Source organism: Ovis canadensis, chromosome 4, assembly GCF_042477335.2.
Source record: "Ovis canadensis isolate MfBH-ARS-UI-01 breed Bighorn chromosome 4, ARS-UI_OviCan_v2, whole genome shotgun sequence".
Classification (NCBI taxonomy): Eukaryota; Metazoa; Chordata; class Mammalia; order Artiodactyla; family Bovidae; genus Ovis; species Ovis canadensis.
In genome coordinates, this window is record NC_091248.1 from 19299948 (window position 1) to 19324015 (window position 24068).

At 45.9% G+C, this 24068-nt stretch overlaps 1 protein-coding gene across 3 annotated transcripts in view; it reads left to right on the forward strand.

Moving 5' to 3' along the window:
- Positions 1-24068, forward strand: part of COBL (cordon-bleu WH2 repeat protein) — a 304019-nt gene that overhangs the window by 253526 nt on the left and 26425 nt on the right. For all 3 annotated transcript variants that reach the window (XM_069587302.1, XM_069587304.1, XM_069587303.1), the window contains one exon: positions 15253-15562. In XM_069587302.1, coding sequence (XP_069443403.1) covers positions 15253-15562 — 310 coding nt within the window. The remainder of the gene's footprint in view (positions 1-15252; positions 15563-24068) is intronic.

Genomic DNA, 24068 nt, shown 5'->3' on the forward strand with positions numbered 1-24068 from the left:
GCAGAGGAAGACAGAGGCCATATGAGATCACTAACGTGGAATCTAAACCAGGACGCAGACGGACCCAGAGATGATCACACTAAGTGCAGCAAGTCAGGCAGAGGAAGACAGAGGCCATATGATGTCACTAACGTGGAATCTAAACCAGGACGCAGACGGACCCAGAGATGATCACACTAAGTGAGGCAAGTCAGGCAGAGAAGGACAGAGGCCATATGATGTCACTAACGTGGAATCTAAACCAGGACGCAGACGGACCCAGAGATGGTCACACTAAGTGCGGCAAGTCAGGCAGAGGGAGACAGAGGCCATATGAGTTCACTAACGTGGAATCTAAACCAGGACGCAGACGGACCCAGAGATGATCACACTAAGTGAGGCAAGTCAGGCAGAGAAGGACAGAGGCCATATGATGTCACTAACGTGGAATCTAAACCAGGACGCAGACGGACCCAGAGATGATCACACTAAGTGAGGCAAGTCAGGCAGAGGAAGACAGAGGCCATATGATGTCACTAACGTGGAATCTAAACCAGGACGCAGACGGACCCAGAGATGATCACACTAAGTGCGGCAAGTCAGGCAGAGGAAGACAGAGGCCATATGAGATCACTAACGTGGAATCTAAACCAGGACGCAGACGGACCCAGAGATGATCACACTAAGTGCGGCAAGTCAGGCAGAGGAAGACAGAGGCCATATGACATCACTAACGTGGAATCTAAACCAGGACGCAGACGGACCCAGAGATGATCACACTAAGTGCGGCAAGTCAGGCAGAGGGAGACAGAGGCCATATGAGTTCACTAACGTGGAATCTAAACCAGGACGCAGACGGACCCAGAGATGATCACACTAAGTGCGGCAAGTCAGGCAGAGGAAGACGGAGGCCATATGAGATCACTAACGTGGAATCTAAACCAGGACGCAGACGGACCCAGAGATGATCACACTAAGTGCGGCAAGTCAGGCAGAGGGAGACAGAGGCCATATGAGATCACTGACGTGGAATCTAAACCAGGACGCAGACGGACCCAGAGATGGTCACACTAAGTGCGGCAAGTCAGGCAGAGGAAGACAGAGGCCATATGAGATCACTAACGTGGAATCTAAACCAGGACGCAGACGGACCCAGAGATGATCACACTAAGTGCAGCAAGTCAGGCAGAGGAAGACAGAGGCCATATGAGATCACTAACGTGGAATCTAAACCAGGACGCAGACGGACCCAGAGATGATCACACTAAGTGAGGCAAGTCAGGCAGAGAAGGACAGAGGCCATATGATGTCACTAACGTGGAATCTAAACCAGGACGCAGACGGACCCAGAGATGGTCACACTAAGTGCGGCAAGTCAGGCAGAGGAAGACAGAGGCCATATGAGATCACTAACGTGGAATCTAAACCAGGACGCAGATGGACGTAGAGATGATCACACTAAGTGAGGCAAGTCAGGCAGAGGAAGACAGAGGCCATATGAGATCACTGATATGTGGAATCTAAACCAGGACGCAGACGGACCCAGAGATGATCACACTAAGTGCAGCAAGTCAGGCAGAGGAAGACAGAGGCCATATGAGATCACTGATATGTGGAATCTAAACCAGGACGCAGACGGACCCAGAGATGATCACACTAAGTGCGGCAAGTCAGGCAGAGGAAGACAGAGGCCATATGAGATCACTGATATGTGGAATCTAAACCAGGACGCAGACGGACCCAGAGATGATCACACTAAGTGCAGCAAGTCAGGCAGAGGAAGACAGAGGCCATATGAGATCACTAACGTGGAATCTAAACCAGGACGCAGACGGACCCAGAGATGATCACACTAAGTGCAGCAAGTCAGGCAGAGAAGGACAAAGGCCATATGAGATCACTAACGTGGAATCTAAACCAGGACGCAGACGGACCCAGAGATGATCACACTAAGTGCAGCAAGTCAGGCAGAGAAGGACAGAGGCCATATGAGATCACTAACGTGGAATCTAAACCAGGACGCAGACGGACCCAGAGATGATCACACTAAGTGAGGCAAGTCAGGCAGAGGAAGACAGAGGCCATATGAGATCACTAACGTGGAATCTAAACCAGGACGCAGACGGACCCAGAGATGATCACACTAAGTGAGGCAAGTCAGGCAGAGGAAGACAGAGGCCATATGAGATCACTAACGTGGAATCTAAACCAGGACGCAGACGGACCCAGAGATGATCACACTAAGTGAGGCAAGTCAGGCAGAGGAAGACAGAGGCCATATGGCATCAGTTTTCTGTGCAATCTAGAACATGGTACAAATGAACTTATTTATGAAACAGAAATATTCTCACAGATGTAGAAAACAAGCTAATGTTTGCCAAAGGGGGAGGGATAAATTAGGAATTTGGGATTAACATACACATACTGCTATATATAAAATAGATAAACAAAAAGGACCTACTCTATAACATAAGCTATACTAAAGAGTTTAGAATAACCTATAAGATAAAAGGATCTGAAATAGAATATATATGTGTGTGTGTGTGTCTGTGTGTGTGTGTGTCTGTGTGTGTGTGTCTGTGTGTGTGTGTCTGTGTCTGTGTGTGTGTCTGTGTGTGTGTGTCTGTGTGTGTGTGTCTGTGTCTGTGTGTGTGTCTGTGTGTGTGTGTGTGTCTGTGTGTGTGTGTCTGTGTGTGTGTGTGTGTCTGAATCACTCTGCTGTAAACCTGAAGCTAACACAACCTTGTAAATCCGCTGCACTCCAATAATAAATAAATAGAGCTAAAAATTTAAAAATTGATAAAAAGTATGTTTTAGACATTAGTCCAGACCCAGATGACGTTTTGAAGATGCCATCTTCACATCTGTGCTATTCAAACATCAGGCAGTTTATTCAAGTAATTAATGAGGCAAATATAACCACCTTGTTTGGCTAGGCTGTTGGGGTTTGAGGCCGAGGTGCAAATGCAGGGACCGTAGCCCTGGAGACTCAGACTTTCTTTCCATCATTGCAAGGCCCTCTGCTCCCCAGATGACTCTTGGAGGGGGCGGCTTCTAGCTTTGGGAGAATGTTTGGACACAGTGACCTGTGGGTCCCATTGAAAGGTTGTTGCTGAACCACGAAACATGCTGGGATTCTTGGCCTCCAGAGAAGAATTCAGTCCAGAGCCAGAGACGAGGCTTGCTTGCTCAGAGCTTTTGTGTAATAAAGTTTTATTAAAGTATAAAGGAGATAGAGAAAGCTCCTGACATAGACATCAGAAAGGGGCAGAAAGAGTACCCCCCTGCTAGTCTTTAGCTGGATGTTACAGAGTTACTAGCAGCCTGTTAACGAAAGAAAGGAATGTCTCAAAACTCAGAGAATGGCACCAGGCCCCTCACCCGCGAGATGCATTTTGAGATAATTTTGGCACTGGGCAAGTCATCCTGGGCCATAAAGCGATTGACTTGAGTCTTGTATAAAGGCAGACTACCATGCAAATAGTTCCGTCTACATGGATTAGGAGAACCACGTATGAGGATAACATTCTGGTTTTCAAGTCAGATCTGAACTTTTAGGGGAACCGACTTGAAGACAGAATTTGGGGTAAATGCACAGCACATTAACAGCTTAAGACAAACATTTCCTTAAGAAAAATGCATCGGTTAACTCTAAATTTGAGAAAAGTTAAGTTTGGGTGGAACCCTGTGTGATTATGGCAACACAGTGTTTTAAGAGAAACCTCTTTCTAAATTTGTATCAAGAAGGGGAAAAGATATATCACTAGTTTGTTTCCTCCTGCCACTTAGAAGAGAGATAAAAATGTCTGACAATTGCAGCCTGTTTCCTCCATCTGGAGACTCCTGGCCTGCCTGCCTGTTAGCCTCTCACCGTTGCTGCCTTGCATCTGTGTCCTGGCATCTCCAGACCCATTTCCCTGCATTCTGCATGTGGGACGCCTCCTGCCTCAAAGCAGAACCTGGGAGTCCTTCCCGCTCCTCCGCCTCCCCCAATGTGAGTTCTTTCCTTCTTATCTCAGGCGTATTTTACAACCATCCGGGACGTTTTGTGTCACTTCCTCACTCTCTCCTTCTGAGACTGTCCTAATATGTGTGTGCGTGCTCAGCCGCTCAGTCGTGTCTGACTCTATGCGACCCCACGGACTGTAGCCCCCCAGGCTCCTCTGTCCATGGGATTTCCCAGGCAAGAATACTGGAGTGGGTTGCCATTTCCTTCTCCAGGCTCTTCCTGACCCAGGGATCAAACTGATCTCATGTCTCCTGCATTGGCAGGCAGATTCTTTACCACTTCACCAATTGACTGGCTACATTCCAATATAATTTCCACAACTATTTTATGTTCATTCTGCTGTCTTGAGGAAAATGTCACTTTTAACTCTGCTGCGGGCATCCTGTGGCGGTGACTTCCCATGAAATGGGACATGGGAAGAACATTGAGACAGAAAATAGACTCTAATAATTTTAAAAGGGAGGGAAACTCAGGTGTTTTGAGCACAAGGATTGAATGTGACTTTTCAAGAGGAGTCTGTTCAGTAACTCCAGGACCCTTGTTAGAGAACTCACTGTCTTTGGGAAAAAAGGAATGAAGGGGTTTTGGTCTCAGGAGGTGATGAATAGGTTTGAATTCAAATTGTGCTTCACTGAGGCTTAGCCAAGTGAGGCAGACAGCAAGCTGGCCAGGTGCCCTGGTGAGGCGTTGGGGGAAGCACCTCCCCTAGTATGGACCTGGGCCAGCAGCTTCAGCATCACGTGAGAAAGTGCCATTCCAGCCCCAAGCCTGGACCACTGATTTAGAAGCTCCTGAGGGAGAGGGGTGACTGGGCTGCTGTTTTAACAAAGCCAGACGTTCTGGGTGCTTGTCTTGGGGCAGGACCCCTGGGCAGGGAGCCCAGTGTGGGGCTCAGACCCTCCGTCCGTGAGTCATGATATTCTTCCCATTTGTGAGTCACCAACCTAGGGGTGTGGGTTCTGAGTTTACTGTATGTCCACCGCTTCTGCCCATCTCATTGTGGTGCCTTCTCTATGCCTCCAGTCATGGAAAATTTCTTCTGGTTGTCTGAAGGTTGCTCTTACAGATGGTTGCTCTGTAGGCTTTTGCAGTTTTGATGTGCCCATTGAGAGAGGTAAGCCTAAGGTCTTCATACTCCACAATCTTGGCCACTTCCCTGATGCTGATTATTTTAAACATTCAAAATAATAAAAATATATTGTTTATTTTATATTATATAAACATATGTGTATATATCACATATATACATATGAATATATCTGTGTGTGTATATATATATGCTATTTTAAAAATCCTTATTTCCTAAAGTGCTTAAGAATAAACACCAGAGAACTTAGGGATACTTGTGATGAAAACTGAAGGGTTGGGGAGAATCCATGTGAAAGTTCTAAAAAAGACTGACTTTGCTCCTGACCTTCCTGGGCATCAGGCAGAAAAGCCAGGCAGGTGGCCACTCGACCAAATAGTAAGGCATTCATTTTAATCAAAAGGAGGGAATATATACTAAGTCACTTCAGATGTGTCCGACTCTGTGTGACCCCATTGACGGGAGCCCACCAGGCTCTCCCATCCCTGGGATTCTCCAGGCAAGAACACCGGAGTGGGTTGCCATTGCCTTCTCCAAAAGGAGGGAAAGAAAGGTGTAAACTTTAGGACAAATTAAAGGGGTGCTTTTATAAAAGACACCGAGTACTATGATAGCATCTCCCACAGAAGTTCTCCACCAGATGCAAAACATTCCTCCTCTGGCCATTTTCCTGCTGGCTTTCGGTCAGTGGCAGTGGCTGAACAGCGCTTAACAGAAAGCTAAGCAAAAGCAGGCCACGTGCTTTGTTCTCTAGGGTTCTGATGACAAAGGAGTAGCGCTTGGAAGAATCTAGCAGAGAAGCAGATGGTATTTTTCTTAGACCGCCTGTCAAGAAGGCAGGCGACTCACCTGTGCTTCATACCAGGCCTGACTCATAGTCTATTCAGTTTGGCAACTTGGCCAGTCCCTGAACTTCACCTTTTCTGAGCTGCTGATCAAATGTGTTTCCCATCCTGAGTGTCCCAGACCACCTGGGCAGGGCTTCTGTTTTGATCTCACACACTGAAGCATCAGCTCCGTTCCTGATAGCAGAAACCACCATCCTCATCCCAGAGGTGAGGCCCCAGAAATACACATGCAAAAGACGGCTGAGTCTTTTTATCAAAAATATTTTATAATATAGTAAAATCTCTGAACAAATGCAACCAAGACTTGTTCCATAGAACATGGAAGAAAAAATTTTAAAACATTTAAATGTAGGTATTCTCAGCAAAAATCATCTCAGATTTTCTTGGTGCAAGAACCTTGATTTGACTTTTGCTTAATACATGATTTTGTTTGATTTTGAATGGACTTATCCTGTTCATGGGCCTGGCAAAGTATGTGTCTATAATAACACATACCCTCAGGGATACGTGAAATCGTTTGTTGACTGGGGCTTCTTTTATAATTTGCAAAATACAAATAATTATTTTCATACTACAAAGGATACTAGATAAATCAGGAATTAGGTAAATATTACCCATGTGGACTTTGTAGAATATCTAAACGCAACTGTCCTTATGGTTTCAAATATCAAGGTTGAACTGTAATATCTGATTGTTGTTAGCCAACAGTCTAGTATCCCAGGCTATTCTTAAAGCCATGACATCACTGTGGAGGAGGAGTTCTTTCTAGCTATTTGCTAAAACAGGCACATGAAAACAAAATGAAACTTTAGCCTCAATATGGCTGAACTGAGTCTGAGAATCATCAGCCAAGGTCAGTGTTGTGGCTACTGCGAGGAACCAGCCACCCCGTCCAGATGGAGTCCTCCCCAGAAAGTGGCTTCTTTCTTGCCCTGTGAGACTCTGCTCAGCCCAATCCACCAGAAGGCTGTCTGCTCTATCCTAAGGCACCAGTGATGGCCACATGTACAAAAGATTAGCACAGAAAACCAGTGAAGAATTACTAAATAAAAAATGTTTCAATGTTTGGAAAAAGTGATCAGAGGAATCAACTTCAAAAAAAAGTAGAATGACTTTAGGCAATAGAGCAGAACTTTAAAATATATATTTATAGTTATGGCTTCAGAAAACCTTAATGGATTATTACATACATAAAACAGGAGCAGGCTGTGTTGAAAAACACATGAAAAGAGAGCATCTAAGGTCCTTGGAAATTAATACCCATCCTTAGGGACTCACAGGCTTCCCAAGCAACCCTGGTGATAAAAGAACCTGCCTGCCAGTGCAGGAGACAGAAGAGGTGCAGGCTCCGTCCCTGGGCTGGGAAGACCCCCTGGAGGAGGCCTGGCAACCCACTCCAGTGTTCTGCCTGGAGAATCCCATGGACAGAGGAGACTGGTGGGCCTCAGTCCAAAGGGTCCCAAAGAGTCGGGCACGACTGCAGCGACTTAGCATGCAGGCACAGAGTCATGGGCTTTAGACACACTTTTTTTTTTTGGTGAAATCTTGGATATTCATGGATGAAGAGGAGAATCTTACTAGCTTCTAGAGATAAGGTTGTATATAGTCAGCAAGAATCACGCTAGCACGTGTGTTCTCATTTGTGAGACAAGATGCCAGGAAACAGTGGTGCTAAGAATTTGTTCTTGAGGATTTTGATATGAACTTACTTCAGTTTAGCCATATTGATAGTGAAGGATTAAGTGAAGACAATCTTCGGATACCAGAGGCCTTAGAAAGTAAACTAGATCCTAAACTGGATTATTCCACGATTGGAATTACTCAAAGGTGTAATCTGAATAGGGAAAAATAAATCCAGGAAAGGGAAACATGGTATGCAGCTGTCACAGTTAATATGCACAGTTTAAAATTAAAGCTCCTGTAATGGAAACACCATAATATGAAACTGTGTGCGTGTGTGTGTGTCTATGTATTTCATGCAAAATTCAGAGCAATTTAAACATTTATTAGACAAGACTATTTAATTCCAAGAAATGTGTTTTGAACTAGTTACAAAGAAGTGGGTTTTTGTGAAATTTCTTTCGCTTACCTAACTGGGAATTTTAGGAAATACATCCTTATTGTGGTCACAGTGGGGTCCTCAAGCCCAAACACTGTCTTAGGCCTGTGCTCTTGTCTGTCTGTGAACAAGCCCTCCCCATGTGCTGGTCCAGAGGACTGTAAGTACCCAGGCCTCCTCCCACTCCATGGGCTCCAGCCCAGTGAGGCCACTTGCCCAGCAGCTGTGGCAGGAGGGCCCAGATAAAGGCTTTGATTGGTCCAGCTTGAGACACATGCCCTTCTTTGCACAATGCTTGATTGGCCAGGTTTGGGTTCATCTCACACCCCAACCCAGCAGCCAGGAGTAGAGAGGGGGCAGTTAGACCTTCCCAGCTGTTGCAAACAAGCTTAGCTCCAGGAAGGAGGAACTCATGGAGCACAGTCAGGGAAGGGGCAGTGCAGAAAGACAGAAGCAGCAGCTGGCGTCCCTATAGGTTTTCAGAGAGCAGCCCTCTCTTACCACGGGAGAAAGGGGGACTTTCTCTGTGTCTCTAACAGGCACTTTAGGGTCCTAGGATTAGGGCTATGGTTCACTCTTTGGAGAAGTACAGATTGATTGAAGCCAAGAGTACATTACGTGAGTCTTCAAAGAATTCAGGTCAATTTTAGACCCATAAATGATTTCAAGGTCATTATTATCCTGCCTTCTTGAAAAAAAATATGTATTCATATACTGCCTTATGTTGAACTGGCTGCATTGTTATCATCATCAGTATATTTGAGGATCCTAGGTCTGTGGGGCTTTTGGACAAAAATGTTAATATAAAATGTGTTTTTTATATAATGAGTTTTAATTGAAGTATAGTTTATTTATAATGTGTTATTTTCCACTAGACAGCAAAGTGATCAGTTATACATATAGATAGATAGATATACACATTCTTTTTTATATTCTTTTCCAAATATAAAATATTAAATGGTACGCATCCAGGGAAAGAGACTGTCAGTTCATAGACGAATAAATATGTAAACTTCACCTTGAGGAAACTGTAATGAAAGAGTCGATAACAGGGGAAGAAGGCAGCCAGAACTGGGGCCAGCCGTCCGCCGCTCCTCCTGCTGACCTCTGCATGCGCGTGCTGACGCAGCTGCACAAGCTGCATAAGACACGGCACACAGCCCAGCCTCCCAGCACACACTGCCTCCCACTCCGCCTGTGTGTGTGACTCTGCTCACCCTCTAGTCTCACTGTCCTCCTCCGCCTGCCCCTACTCTGCTTGTCTCAAGACCCAGGGGCTGGCCCCTTTCCGTCTCCTCTGGGTAGAAGAATGCCCCCAATCTGTCTTCCCATGGCAGGTTCCACATGTTCCCTCACGCCCATAACCTGACTCACCTCTTCTGTGTGTGTTGGCAGATTTGACCTGGAAATGTGTTCTCCTGGGAGACCGTAAGACTTTCCAAGGGAATCTATATCCAGATGCTATGTGTCCACAGGCATTCTTTCTTAGAACTGACGTACCCGAGAGCTCACAGCAGGCAGCATCTGGGCGGGGGTCCTCCCAGCTCCCCTTTGCTGAATGCCCTTCTCCCCCACCACGAAAGACATGCCAAGCTGTCATCCACCAGGAATCTCACTTGCATGTGGCTCCCTGAGGAGGGCAGACCTTACCTGTTGCCTGACCAAAGCACACATGGCCTTCCTGCTGGAGGGCCGAGCAGGTGAACATCACGTGATTTCCAAGTTTTCTTTCCAACCAAATGGACAGAGGGTCTGAGCAAACTGTCAACTAAGATGTCATTGAACATAAATTTTGTGGCCGATCAAGTGATGTGTAAGAGAGTCAAAGTTTTAAAAACCGAGCAGAGGGATGTCACTATAGCAAAACTTAATTTGCTTCAACTTACTCGTGTGAACAAGGTTTTTGAGTTTCTTAAGTCATTATTGACCCGGGGCATTTTTGCAGAAACTAATACCTGTGGTCAGCAATTTGTTACATAAGTGATATTGACACATGTCTACTTAATAACATCTGGATAACAAAATATCTAATAATACATCTCTGATTTATAACGTGTTAATAGCGATAAGAATGAAAAATGTGAACTGCATTAAGAGCAAACCCTGCCTGGCAACCCACTCCAGTACTCTTGCCTGGAAAATCCTATGGACGGAGGAGCCTGGTAGGCTGCAGTCCACGGGGTCGCACAGAGTCAGTCATAACTGAAGCGACTTAGCAGCTGCCTTGCTCTAGTACTAAGTAACCAGTCAGTTTTAAGGAATTAGTTGAAAAAAGCCTAATCTGAGTCATTATAGATGCATTTCTAATGTCATTTTGCCTTTTTGTTTAAGAAATGTCAACATTCCTGAAATACTCATGTAATTTTTATTAGTTTGCTCCTGTTCATGATTACAATGATCACTTCCCGGTATAGGAAAAAAATCACTACCTTCTGTTGAGAGAGGAAATAAAAATTGCATTTTAATTTATATACATATTTTATTTAATCAGTAGGAAAGCTCTCAAGCACAAAGTACATTCATTGAGGATGATGTGAGATTCTTGTGGTGCAGGAGAGGGGAGTAAATTCCAGAAAGAAGAGCTGTGCTCTAGAATGCTACCTCTTAAAGGGAGAACTGCTCACCCAATTTACATGCTGGGTTCTGGATATCAAGACACTATCATGTTCAGATGCCTTTTATTATATTTTGTAAAATAATGAGACAGATTTAAATAATAATTACAATGAAGTTACATCTGTTGTAACTAGTTGAACTCATGATGTGTATTTTCAAATGTCGGTTAAAGTGTAGGTGGGAATACATGGTTCAAAATTAGTTTGGGGTGTATATGACCAAAATTACTGACAGACACCAGGTCAGTTTGACCCCAGTAGTTCTGAAGCCGGAGAAGGCAATGGCACCCCACTCCAGTACTCTTGCCTGGGAAATCCCATGGGTGGAGGAGCCTGGTAGGCTGCAGTCCATGGGATCGCTAAGAGTTGGACACGACTGAACGACTTCACTTTCACTTTTCACTTTCACTTTTCACTTTCATGCATTGGAGAAGGAAATGGCAACCCACTCCAGTGTTCTTGCCTGGAGAATCCCAGGGACGGGGGAGCCTGGTGGGCTGCCGTCTCTGGGGTCGCACAGTCGGACACGACTGACGCTACTTAGCAGCAGCAGCAGCAGTTCTAAAGTACCCACGTGTAACTACTTTATTTTTCCCCGTTATTCCCAATACATGAACCAAAGGGAACTAAATCAAGATGGGTTGAGACAGGAGATGGGAGCATGGCTTGTCAGCTTGTGAAAGGGAGCCATAGGTGTCGTGATGAGATGAGGAAGAGATTAGTCTTTTTTTGAGATATTTTCTTTAGGCAGATAAAGCTGGTGAAACAGACTCTTGACCAATTTCCTTTCATAATGACCAGGAAATAAGCAATAGCATAACATACAAGATATTTGATTTAATAAAATAATAAAAATGAACCATAACAAAAATACCTGAAAGATATTTACATTTGGTGTTTGAAACTTTCTTGGGTGACTTTATGAAAGAAAAACTCAGTGGGACTCATGCCAGACTGAAATGACTGTGTCCAACTTAAGGAATTAGCAGCCTTAAGTTGAGCTTCCCATGTGGTGCAGTGGTAACATGCCAGTGTGGGAGCCACAGGAGACTCAGGCTCGATCCCTGAGTCCGAAGATCCTCTGGAAGGAAATGGCAACCCATTCCAGCATTCTTGCCTGGGAAATCCCATGGACAGAGCAGCCTGACGGGCTACAGACCATGGGGTCACAGAGAGCTTGGACACAACTGAGTATGCATGCATGCAGTCTTAGGCTAGCGCTTTCTGCCTTACGCTCAAGCTTGAGAATTTTCCAAAGCTTGCATTTAGCTATAATGGCATTTGAGCTATGGGATTATATAATTCAGGTGGAGGACAATGGAAACATTAAATTTCCTGAATTGGGCTCTGTGGCTATTTATTTGGAAGATAATTTAATTATGAATGTGTATTTGGCATCTGCTAAAAATAAATTGTGCCATTCCACATTTGCAAAAATTCTGCGGTAATAACTTTTTAGTTCAAAAAAAAGGTTTATTTTTTTAGTTCAAAAAAGCTCCCCCAAAAGTGGTTCACAGGAGTCTTGAGCCTTTGCAAGAGCTGATTTCTCTTTCTGGCTGGAAGACCCACCCTGTGCTCCGAGCGTCCTCCCATCCTCGCTCTCCCCACCTTGCTGGTGCTTATGACACCTGCAGGCTTCAAGTGCTGCCACCCCTCTTCCTTCCCCCTCGGTCGTCTAGGCAGCTGCCCTTCTGACCCTGTGTGACCGTCCCCACCACACACCGCAGGCTCCCTGAGAGCAGGTCTCCTCGCCTGCCGCCCAGTGCGGGCTCCGCATCCTGGAGCAGGCATACGCATGGACCTGCACCAACACCTGTCCATCAGGTTCGAGGACAGAGAACCCTGGGCCCTGGGAAAGGTCATCCTCCAGAATTAAAGGACTCGCTTGGGAAGGGGCGCGCAAGCACTCATACCCTTCACAGTGAGTTTCAGTGGTTTAACACATCCAGCTGGGTAGAGGCTGCTCAACTCTTGCTGAGTAAGCATTTGCCATTGGCTAGATTGAGTTTGGGGATTCACAACTATTTTCACCTCAAAACTTCTGAGGGATATAAAACAAGCCCAGACAAGCATCCTCAATCTTATAACCAGATCAAAAGGGGCAGACGAAGTCCTCCCTTACCAAAGATGCCTTCTGAGTTTCCAGGGCATGGGAGTGCCTGGAAGCCTGCTCGCAGCAGGTGGTTCTTGTGTTACCCCAAGGTGGGGGGCTGCCCCAGTGTTTCCTCAGGTCGCAGGCTCTTGAGGTCCCTTTACACTTGAGTGATGCCCGCTGGAGCAGTGGGGGGCAGAGCTGGACCGCGCACTTATCCAGGACCTGCTCTGTGCTGAGAGCTCCCTGTGACCAGCCCAGCGCCTCCCCCTGTGCAAACACTCCCGGTGCTGGTCTCAGCACGTGGCGCTGCCAGTCTTGGTGTGCTCGTCTGTCCCCCATGAACTGCGAATCACCAGAGGGCTGAGACTCTTGGACCTGTGTCCGCAAGTCCAGTCAGGGGGCCCTTCCGAACCTGGCATGCATTCTGCTCTGGAGACATGCCAGGGGCACCAGGCAGTGGGCTGGCTCCACACCTGGTCCTCATCTCAGTCCATGCCCGTGGGAGGATCACCGCGTCCTCTCCCGGAAGAAACTGAGGCAGAGGGTCCAGGGACCTGCCCCCAGGCAACCAGTCACCCGCCCTCCTTGGGTTTGAATCCAGGTCTCTGTGGCCAGAAACCTGTATGCTCCATCACTGTGCTCTTTTTACCTTGCAGAGAAAAAGTGTTAGTTTGACCTACTTGTTCACTGATGGTGACAAAGAGAAAGCAGGAAACCAGAGTCTGCTCAGCCATCGGGGCCACCATTGACGGCCGGGCAAGGGAGCAGCTTTGAGTGGGGTTGGCAGGAGGGTCCAGGAGTGACATGTCAGGTAGAGTCGCCAGCTGTGTGGGCAAAGCAGCTGGTGCCCAGCATCTGAGGTGTGACCGCGTCTCAGCAGACCCCTGGCAGGAAAGGCTTGGTGGTATTAATCTGCAGGCGGTGTTTCTTCTATGTATTTGCCCTCTAATTAAGAGCCTTGCAACAAAAGACAGGAAGAGAGCTAAGAGAAAGAGGTTCTTGTTCAGAAGCGTTCACTGCGTTCAGACACACTGCCTTGCGCACTCGCTTCTCCAAACAATCCCTCCCTTATGTTTCTGATCTTTCTTTGTGAGCTCTCTTGTTAACTATCTAGCAGTTTTTTATTCACATTCTTTTGTTTATTTGCGGGATCACAAAGAAAGCAACACCTCAGGGGATTTTCTCCTTGGTGTCCTTTTGGTTTTCTTCATTGTCTGTCTCTCGTCTGCTGTCTGGTTAAAATATCCACTGTCTTGACTGTGATGAATGTGTCGCTTGTCTGTCGTTGTCCGAGCCTGTGGAGTTTACACTCAGCATGTGTGTGGTCTTGATCCATTTTAGGCTTCCAACAGCTTAACTTACCAAAGGAACAATTTCCCAAAAAAAAAAAAAAAAAAAAAAAACGCTGAAACCACAGCACAACCCAATCGCTCTTTCCTGGATGACCATAAGCAGCATGCAGGTCATATGTCTTGAGGTTTAAAAGCTATTTCTATATTCAGTGAAAACACACAGCTCTGGTCTGCAGTTGAGCCAGAGTTCTAGACACCTGTCCTCCCACCTCAATATTAGGGGGCTTCCTCTCCAAGTGTGGAGCTTTCAGGGAACAGTCTTAGACCACTGCAACGCTCAGTATCAGAAAAATGGACCCCTCACTTTCGTTACGCCTACTGTCCCTCCTAATGGCTGGACAGATGTGCCTCCAGCATCTCAGTTCGAGTTGGGTGGAATGAATTCAGGCCTCCAGAGCGAGTTACAACTCTGGGCATCGGTTCCTTCTGCTCCCCTGCGTTGTGCACATTCAGTGCTCAGTAGCCAGTGACCTCAACCAAGGACGCTTTTGTCCTTGTTCTTTTAAATTTTACTCGAGGGTTCTCTTCGAAGAACATCTCTTATTTAAACGATATCTTACTGTCTCACGTATAAAAATAAACGGAGAGCCAGACACTGATGAAAAGTGTCATTAATACAGTAAGACAAATTGCACATGTTTCTGAGGAATACTTGTTAGAAGTTCCTGGACAAGACTAGTTATTTTGAACCCTGTTTCCATTTTGAAAGCTTTAATTTAAAAGAAAAAATATTCATGTTCAAACAACTTCTGTTAAACCAAGGATCAGACTAGAAACAATTATATTCATCATGTCGTTAGTCTGAATTTTTTTTAATGTGTTTACCCATAGGCAGGCTTCTCTGCTGGCTCAGATGATAAAGAATCTGCCTGCAATGCAGGAGACCTGGGTTCAATCCCTGGATTGGGCGGATCCCCTAGAGAAGGAAACGGCAACCCACTCCAGTATTCTTGCCTGGAGAAATCCATGGGCAGAGGAGCCTGAAGGGCTACAGTCCATGGGGTCCTAAAGAGTCAGACACAGCTGAGCGACTAACACACACACACTTACGTATAGTCATGTACAGGATAAAAATCTCAAAGGTTAATTAAAAACATGCTGATTTTTGAGGGAAAATGTTGCTCCCATCACAGACGCAGTTTCAGGCAAGTCGGGCCGGGGGAGCTCACTGGCGTGGTGGCTGACCTCCCCTTGTGTGTCTCGTCCAGTGAGCCTGTCCGTGGGGCCCGGCGGCCCCTGCAGTGTGGACGGGGTCCCCCCAGTGCCATCGGAGGCCGAGGAGACCGTGTCTGTCGGCAGCTGCTTCGCCTCGGAGGACACCACCGAGGACTCAGGAGTGATGAGCTCCCCCTCGGACATCGTGTCCCTGGATTCCCAGCACGACAGCACGAAGTCCAAAGACAAGTGGGGCACAGACCAGGAGGACTGCAGCGACCAGGACCTGGCTGGGACACCAGAGCCGGGCCCCCCGCGGAGCCCCCAGTGGGAGAGGAGCAGCTCTGAGAACCGGCGACTGAGGTGAGGCACGGGCCAGCGGGGACGGGGGTCCACTCCAGCCTCGAGGATGGAGGTCTCTGTCCCGTGAGCCAGTAGGGATCCCTGTGTGCCAGGCGCCCTCAGAGGTCGCCACACCCTGACTGGGGATGTGTTGCACCTGGCTCTGTCTTCATGCTATTTCTAGCTACGCAGGCATTTATAAATAATGCTTAGTATCCGCTTTTCACTTTTGCCTTTCATATAAACGGTACCATAGTCTGTTTCCACTCAGTGTTGTGTGTTCAAGGTTCATCCCTGGGGACGAGTGTGCCATTAGTCCACCCGCTTATCCATCTCTTCATGAGTGGACACTTGAGTCATTCTGGTTTTGCACCCCTGGAGTCAATGAGCAAGTTATACATATGTATAGATACAGTTTTTTAGAAGAGGAATGATTAGACCTTCAGAGAAAATTCAGCTTTTTGGAATGTTGGCAAATTGCTCTCTGAAATGATGAGCTGGCGGCCACGCCCTGCAATGTCTGTAGAGCCCTGCCCGCCAACATCCACACCAGTATGTGGGCCAGCGGGCGTCTGCATTGCTGCACTCCTGTAGGTGCCGAGTGGCATCTCTGTGGCTTTAAGGTACACGACTCTGATTGGTAAGGATGAGCGTCTTGTCACATGTATGCTAGAAAGTCAGTTTCCTCTTCTATGAATTGTCTTTTCACAGCCTTTTTTCAAACAAAATTTGGGGATGTTACTTTTTTCTTAATCATTAATGTCTCCTTAGTTATATATACACAAAGAGTCTCTAATACTGTGGCTTGAATTTAGCTTTGTTTTATTTTATTGTATAAAAATGCTTTTTGATTTCAATATTGTTGAATTTGTCCTCCTTCTCTGGAATGTATATGGTATTTGAATATTTGAGAGACCCTTCTGATACCGCAGAGGACTAAAGATTGTCAGAATTTCTTGTAAAAGCTTCAGTGTTGCTTTCTCGCCTTTGGGCTTCTTGTTCACCTGGAGTTTATTTTCAGGTGTGACATGAAGAAGGAATCTATTTCCCCACTGATTCCTAGTTCCATGTCAGTCCTCTATCAAGTCTCCATATACACATCAGTCTGTTCCTTGTACTCTTTCCATAGACTGGTTAATATGTCTCTGCATCAGCGCCCTGTTACAATTCCTTGCTCCATTCATAATTAGAAAGGCAGGTTAATCCTCAGCGTCTTATCCTTCTCTTTTGTTATTGAAGTATACCACATTAGCTTCAGGTGTACAGTGATTCATTTGCGTATATACACACATATATTTTATATATGTATAAGGTAAAGTCACTCAGTCGTGTCCGACTCTTTGCGACCCCATGGGCTGTAGCCTACCAGGCTCCTCTGTCCATGGGATTTTCCAGGCAATAGTACTGGAGTGGATTGCCATTTCCTGCTCCAGGGGATCTTCCCGACCCAGGGATCGAATCCGGGTCTCCCACATTGTAGACAGACGCTTAATACACACATATATAGTATATGTATATACACACATTTTATATATATATACATGCACACATAGTCTATATATATATGTATATACACACATGTATTTTATATATGTATACAGGCATACATAGTATATGTATATACACACGTATATTTTATATATGTGAAGTGAAGTGAAGTGAAGTGGCTCAGTCGTGTCCGACTCTTTGCGACCCCCGTGGACTGTAGCCCATCAAGCTCCTCCGTCCATGGGATTTTCCAGGCAAGAATACTGGAGTGGGTTGCCATTTCCTTCTCCAGGGGACCTTCCCGACCCAGGGATCGAACCCAGATCTCCTGCATTGCAGGCAGACGCTTTAACCTCTGAGCCACATTTATATATGTATACACACATATATGTTATATGTATATACACACATATATATTGTATGTATATACACGCATAGATATGTATGTCAGTTCAGTTCAGTCACTCAGTCATGTCCGACTCTTTGTGACCCCATAAACCACAGCACACCAGGCCTCCCTCCCTGTCCATAACCAACTCCCAGAGTCCACCCAAGTCCATGTCCATTGAGTCGCTGATGCCATCCAGCCATCTCATCCTCTGTCATCTCCTTCTCCTCCTGCCCCTAATCTCTCCCAGCATCAGGGTCTTTTCCAACAAGTCAGTTCTTCACATCAGGTGGCCAAAGTACTGGAGTTTCAGCTTCAACATCAGTTCTTCCAATGAACACCCAGGACTGGTCTCCTCTAGGATGGACTGGTTGGATCTCCTTGCAGTCCAAGGGACTCTCAAGAGTCTTCTCCAGCACCACAGTTCAAAAGCATCAATTCTTCTGCACTCAGCTTTCTTTATAGTCCAACTCTCACATCCATACATGACCACTGGAAAAGCCATCGCCTTGACTAGACAGACATTTGTTGACAAAGTCACATCTCTGCTTTTAATATGCCATCTAGGTTGGTCATAACTTTCCTTCCAAGGAATAAGTGTCTTTTAATTTCATGGCTGCAGTCACCATCTGCAGTGATTTTTGATCCCCAAAAATGCATGTGAAAGTAGAAGTGTTAGTCACTCAGTTGTGTCTGACTCTTTGTGTCCCCATGGACTATAGCTCCTCTGTCCATGGAATTATCTACACAAGAATACTGGAGTGGGTTGCCATTCCCTTTGCCAGGGGATCTTCCCAACCCAGGGATCGAACCCAGGTCTCCTGCATTCCAGGCAGATTCTTTACTGTGTGAGCCACCAGGGAAGCCCATATATGCATACACACACACACACACACACACACACATATACACACACATACATACATACATACACATACACACACACATATACACACACAGACACACACACACACACACTCTTTTTCAGATTCTTTCCCCTTATAGGTTATTACAAAATATTGAGTAGAATTTGCTGTACTATATATACGGTAAGTCCGTGCTGTTTATCTGTTTTATGCATTGTAGTGTGTATATGTTAATCCCAATATCCTAATTTATCCCCCACCCCCTTTCCCCTTTCATAATCATAAGTTTGTTTTCTGTGTCTGTAAGTCTCTTGCCATTTTGGAAATTAGTTAATTTGTATCTTTTTTTTCTTCTTTTAGATTCCACATATAAGCAATAGCATATGATACCTGTCTTTCTCTGTCTGGCTTACTTCACTTAATATGATAATCTATTTTTTCACCTTTAAGATCATTTTAAGAGCCAATCACACAAGGTTTTGAAACATTAATAGAGGTAAAATAGGATTTTTTAAGTGTAAGTTGATCACCAAAATGAGTGAGTGCCCTTATATTTTTTGTTTTGTTTCTGCTTTGTCCAAATGAACACTCAAGTCTCTGTGTGGTTAATCTAACTGTGGTGTCAATACTCTTTTATTTTGGTTTACTTTTAGTTATCAGTTTATCACAAGCATTCCCCTAGGTGGTTGTATACACACTCTCATAGTAAGGCTCTCTAATCTTAAGCAAAATTCCAAGACTGTATTTTATTAGACAGGAAATGAGAAGGTGGCAATTGGTCCCTTTTGCCTCTGGCCCATATTGGATACCTTGAACTGAGATTGGCCTGTTTGCAGAGGGAAATTATTTCATTTCCTTCATCATCCACTTAAATGTAAAGGAGAATAGCTTTCTGCTGCTGCTGCTGCTGCTGCTAAGTCGCTTCAGTCGTGTCCGACTCTGTGCGACCCCATAGACGGCAGCCCACCAGGCTCCCCTGTCCCTGGGATTCTCCAGGCAATAACACTGGAGTGGGTTGCCATTTCCTTCTCCAATGCATGAAAGTGGAAAGTGAAAGTGAAGTCGCTCAGTCGTGTCTAACTCTTAGCGACCCCATGGACTGCAGCCCACCAGGCTCCTCTAGTAATCTTCAAAAGGGTCTGGTTGTTTTGCATGGGGCTGGTACACCTTGAGCTCTATATCTGACACTAATCAGATATGTTACTTCAGTACTGAGGGATGCTCATGGGAGAGTCCTGGTGGGTTTCCTGGCATTAATCCAGAGGTAGAATCTTGCTGACTTCAAGTATGATCCTGCTGTCTGCTGCCACAGCCGGAATAATCACAGGGTCTTTGGAACCTGATGATTTATTCAGACAGGGAGCAGGTCATGTTTATCTGTCCTGTTCTCTGGGGTGCCGCTGAATTTGAGAGTAATGTAGAGGGAAAGGAGGGGGTTCCAGACCCTCACATACCCACATGGAACCCCACCACCACGGACTAGTTGCTTGGCCTTTGTGGATCCACTTAACTTTGCTGAGCCTCGACTTTGCTTATGCCTGGGCAGATAACGCCTTCTCCCTCTCACAGGTGAGGCAGCTGCTGGGTGCCTGTGCATATGTTCAGTGCCTGCTGAATGACCGTTGAGGGGGGCCCACTGACTAAATCGTCGCTGTTAGTTTAGGAATCGGAGCACCGTGAATGTTCATGGCACACCAACCTGCCGCTTTTAGGCTTCAGCGTCAAAAAAAGATGACAGCGATCTCTGGGGCCCGCTGCCCTGTCTGTGTTGTTCCTTTGTTTGCTCAGAGCTGGGATCAACTCTCTGCACATTATTTTCCATAGAATGTCTATAGTTTTTCTTTTTAAAAACAAGAGTGATCTCCATTGACACACTAGGTGTACTCAGAGACTTCAGCAGGGTGTATTACATTTTTCTGTCCAAATGCATAACTTTATTTATCGATGTCAAGATTTTTTAAAATCGGTGGCAACCATGTTAAGCAAGAGTTACAGACTCAGAGGTCACAGGGTGCAGGGGAAAGCACAAGTTTTCTCTAAAGAGTGCAAGCCCGTGGTTTCCTTCAGTTGTCACCTTGAGAGATTATAGAGCCGCTGTGGCTGGCTTTTGAAGAGAAGCCAGAGATCTAGATTTTTTTTCTGTGGGGTCTCCCAAATTTTAAATCTTGGAAACCATTTCAAGCATTCAGGGCCAAACACACACACACACACACACACACACACACATCTGTGTGCTGGGCGGGCAGGTCCCAGATGTGGGCTTCGCGGAGTGCTCGACACCTCAGCACGTCCTGCTCTGCTCACTCATCTAGCAACTGCAGAGCCACTGTGATGATCTGGGTATCTCCTGGGATCTATCTCTTGAAAAATAATTCTTCAGAATAAATTTTAGAACTTCTGTATTCTCCCCTTGAAATACAAGAGTATCAAGTCTCTTACAAATTCTGCAGCAAAGCTACCTATCTGAATCCTACCTCTGCTCAGCCTCTAATGTCTTATAGAATGAGTTCCACTGAGCACTGTTGGAGATATGCTGCCCTGTGTCATCCTTTACCCCGTCATGCAGCACTTGCACATACGCACCCCAGACAGAGAGGCTAGAGAAGCAATGCACTGCTCCTGATAAGTGGTGCCTCCAGGCATGTGCTGTTTGGTCCTGCTGCAGACTAGGGCATTGAGAGCCTGGCCAGCAAAAAGGCACTGAAGGCTGAAGGCAGAGGGGAGGGTTGGCCAGACTGTTGCAGGGGCTGACCAGTCCTGGGCCAGAGAGCATGTCGGGAGAGCGTATGTGATTCACAATGGAGCAGATGATTTCAGGTGTCCAGACTAGCCAGGGGTCAAGTTCAATGAGAAAAGAACCTATGCTCGGGATTTGACAGCTCAGAATCAAGCTGAAATAGTCAGAGAGCAGAGCCCACTGCTGTTCACAGAGGTGTGGTCTTGACCTTGCCCACCTAGAAAGGGCCCTATATTGGAGCTCTGCCCAGGAGCACACACGTTCAATGATTGGGAGATGCAGTAATAACAAAGAACATGATTTTCCACACTTGTGCTCCCAGGAGAAGATGGACAGGGCAACAGGGACAGTCGTGTATTTGCTCAAGCTGCCAGGTCCTCCCTTCCTGTGCTGGATGCCCCTGGGCCACCTGTAGAGAGGGTGGCCGCTGGAAGGAGATGGTACTCTGATCTCAGTGCCTGCTGACGCTCCCTGAATCTGCCTCCTGGCTCCACCCTGCATGATTCTAACACCTGGCTACTACAGCTCATTCTAAGGTGCCATTTGTGTCTCTGGGGACATGTTCTTGCTGTGATGGTCTAGAGCCTGGCTGTGATAGGCCTCTCAACCCTTGGAGTGCCAGGCCTCAGAGGCTCAGGAAACAGAAGTTACCCTGTGCTGTGACAGGCACAGCTGGGCCTCTGCAGGTGGGATGTGGGTTCTGATGGGTGGTGAAACCATCCCCACCAGACTCAAGCACCCCAGCTTCTAGAATCTCTGGCATGGGACCTGTCCCCAAGGGGAAATAAGGAGTGTTTGTGGTTTTCAGCTTTGCTAGGGTGCCCTTTACTACTGTCACCCCTCTGATGCACAGGGATTCATTAAGTATGGGAAGGAATGGTGGAATATCCTTTGTGACCTGCAAGGACCCCAGTTTGTAAGGTCTGTAAAGCTCTAGTTGCTGGGCTGTTTCTCCGTCCTCTGCTAACATAGCCCAGTCACGCAGACGTTTTTGGCTAGGGGTCCCACTTTGACAAATTGGAGGCAAGGATTGTTTGCTGCAGAGCTGCTGCTGCCTGTCCAAGGAGAGCCTGTGGTGTTGGCCTCAACTTAAAGCATTTTTTCTTGAGCTGTTCAGTCCAGTGACAAAGTGCACGGCTCCTGCTCATGCACTTGAATTTGAAGTCTCTGCTCCTTGCAGTCATGACTACCCCTTCCTCAAGGGTAGCATTGGCTGGCCTCCAATTAATGCTGTGGCAGCGAAGATTTTGAATTGGAAAGTCTTGAGAATAAACACCAGTCTTCTAAAGAGAGCAAACATGAAGGCTTGGGGATGACTGGAGTACGCTTTGTGTGCTGTGATCTGAAAATGATATGTTTTGCATCAAGTCCAATTATAATTTGCATTGCAAAATAAATCTATGCTCTCAGTTCAAATTTGACTCAGCAAGTGGGACGTCAAATTTCCAGAGTCTCCCTCTAAATGTATAACAGACAGTAAATAACGTGCTTCAGGAAGAATTCAGCCCATGTGGTGATGGCCCATCATCCTGAGGGAACCTAGGAGTGACCTCTTCACAGTCCTGCCCTGAGTAGGAGGCGTGACGCCCACAGACGCTCTCCTTCCCAACGCATCTTTCCTTCATGTATGATGCAGGCCAACTCTCCTCATACTTACAGAGCAACTCAACATGAAGACTAGAAAGTCCGTGGTCAGACTGCCTGGCATCATATCTGCCCTGAGTCAGTGCCTTGACTTCTCGCTTCTTGGAAGAAGAGCCATGACCAACCCAGACAGTGTATTAAAAAGCAGAGACATCACTTTGCCAACAAAGGTCTGTCTAATCAAAGCTATGGTTTTTCCAGTAGTCATGTGTGGATGTGAGAGTTGGATTATAAAGAAAGCTGAGCACTGAAGAATTGATGCTTTTGAACTGTGGTGTTGGAGAGGACTCTTGAGAGCCCCTTGGACAGCAAGGAGATCAAACCAGTCAATCCTTAAGAAAATCAACCAGGAATATTCACTGGAAGGACTGATGCTGAAGCTAAAGCTCCAATACTTTGGCCACCTGATGCGAAGACCTGGCTCATTGGAAAAGACCCTGATTCTGGGAAAGATTCAGGGAAAGAAGAGAAGGGGGCAACAGAGGATGAGATGGTTGGATGGCATCACTGGCTCAATGGAAACGGGTTTGAGCAAACTCAAGGAGATGGTGATGGACAGGGAAGCCCGGCGTGCTGCAGTTCATGAGGTCGCAAAGAGCTGGACGCAACTCAGCGACTGAACGACGACATAGCTGGCTTACCGTGTCATGTTAGTTTCCGGTGACAGCGGAGTGATTCAGCCACACATACCTGTTCTTTTTCATATTCTTTCCCCTTATGTTTTCTGTATTTTTTCCCTCGTGGGTTATTACAAAACATTAAGTGTCGTTCCCTCTGCTATACAGTAGGCCCTTGTTGGTTATCTATTTTATATATAGTGGTGTGTGTATGTCAAGCCCAAGCTCCTAATGTATCCCTCCTCCTCTTTCCCCACTTGGTAACTGCGTGTTTGTTTTCTATGTCTGTGGGTCTTTTTCTGTTTTGTATATGAGTTCATTTATATCACCTTTTCTTTATAGATTCCACACAGAAGTGATATCATGTGATAATTATCATTGTCTAGTTTATGTCACTTAATATGATAATCTCTAGGTGCATCCATGTTGCTGCAAAAGGCATTATTTCATTCTTTCTTAGGTATCTCTCTCTCTCTCTCTCTGTATATATATATATATATATATATACACATACCATATACATATACATACTATATATATGTATATACATATATACATATGTGTGTGTATATATATATATATACACACACACATACCAAATCTTGATTATCCCTTCCTCTGTTGATGGGAATCTAAGTTGCTTCCATACTCTGGCTGTTGTAAATACTGCTATAATGAACATTGGAGTACATGCGCTTCTTGAATTATTATTTTCTCTGGGTATATGCCCAGAAGGGGGATTACTGGGTCATATATTAACTCTGTTTTTCTATGTTGAAGAACCTCC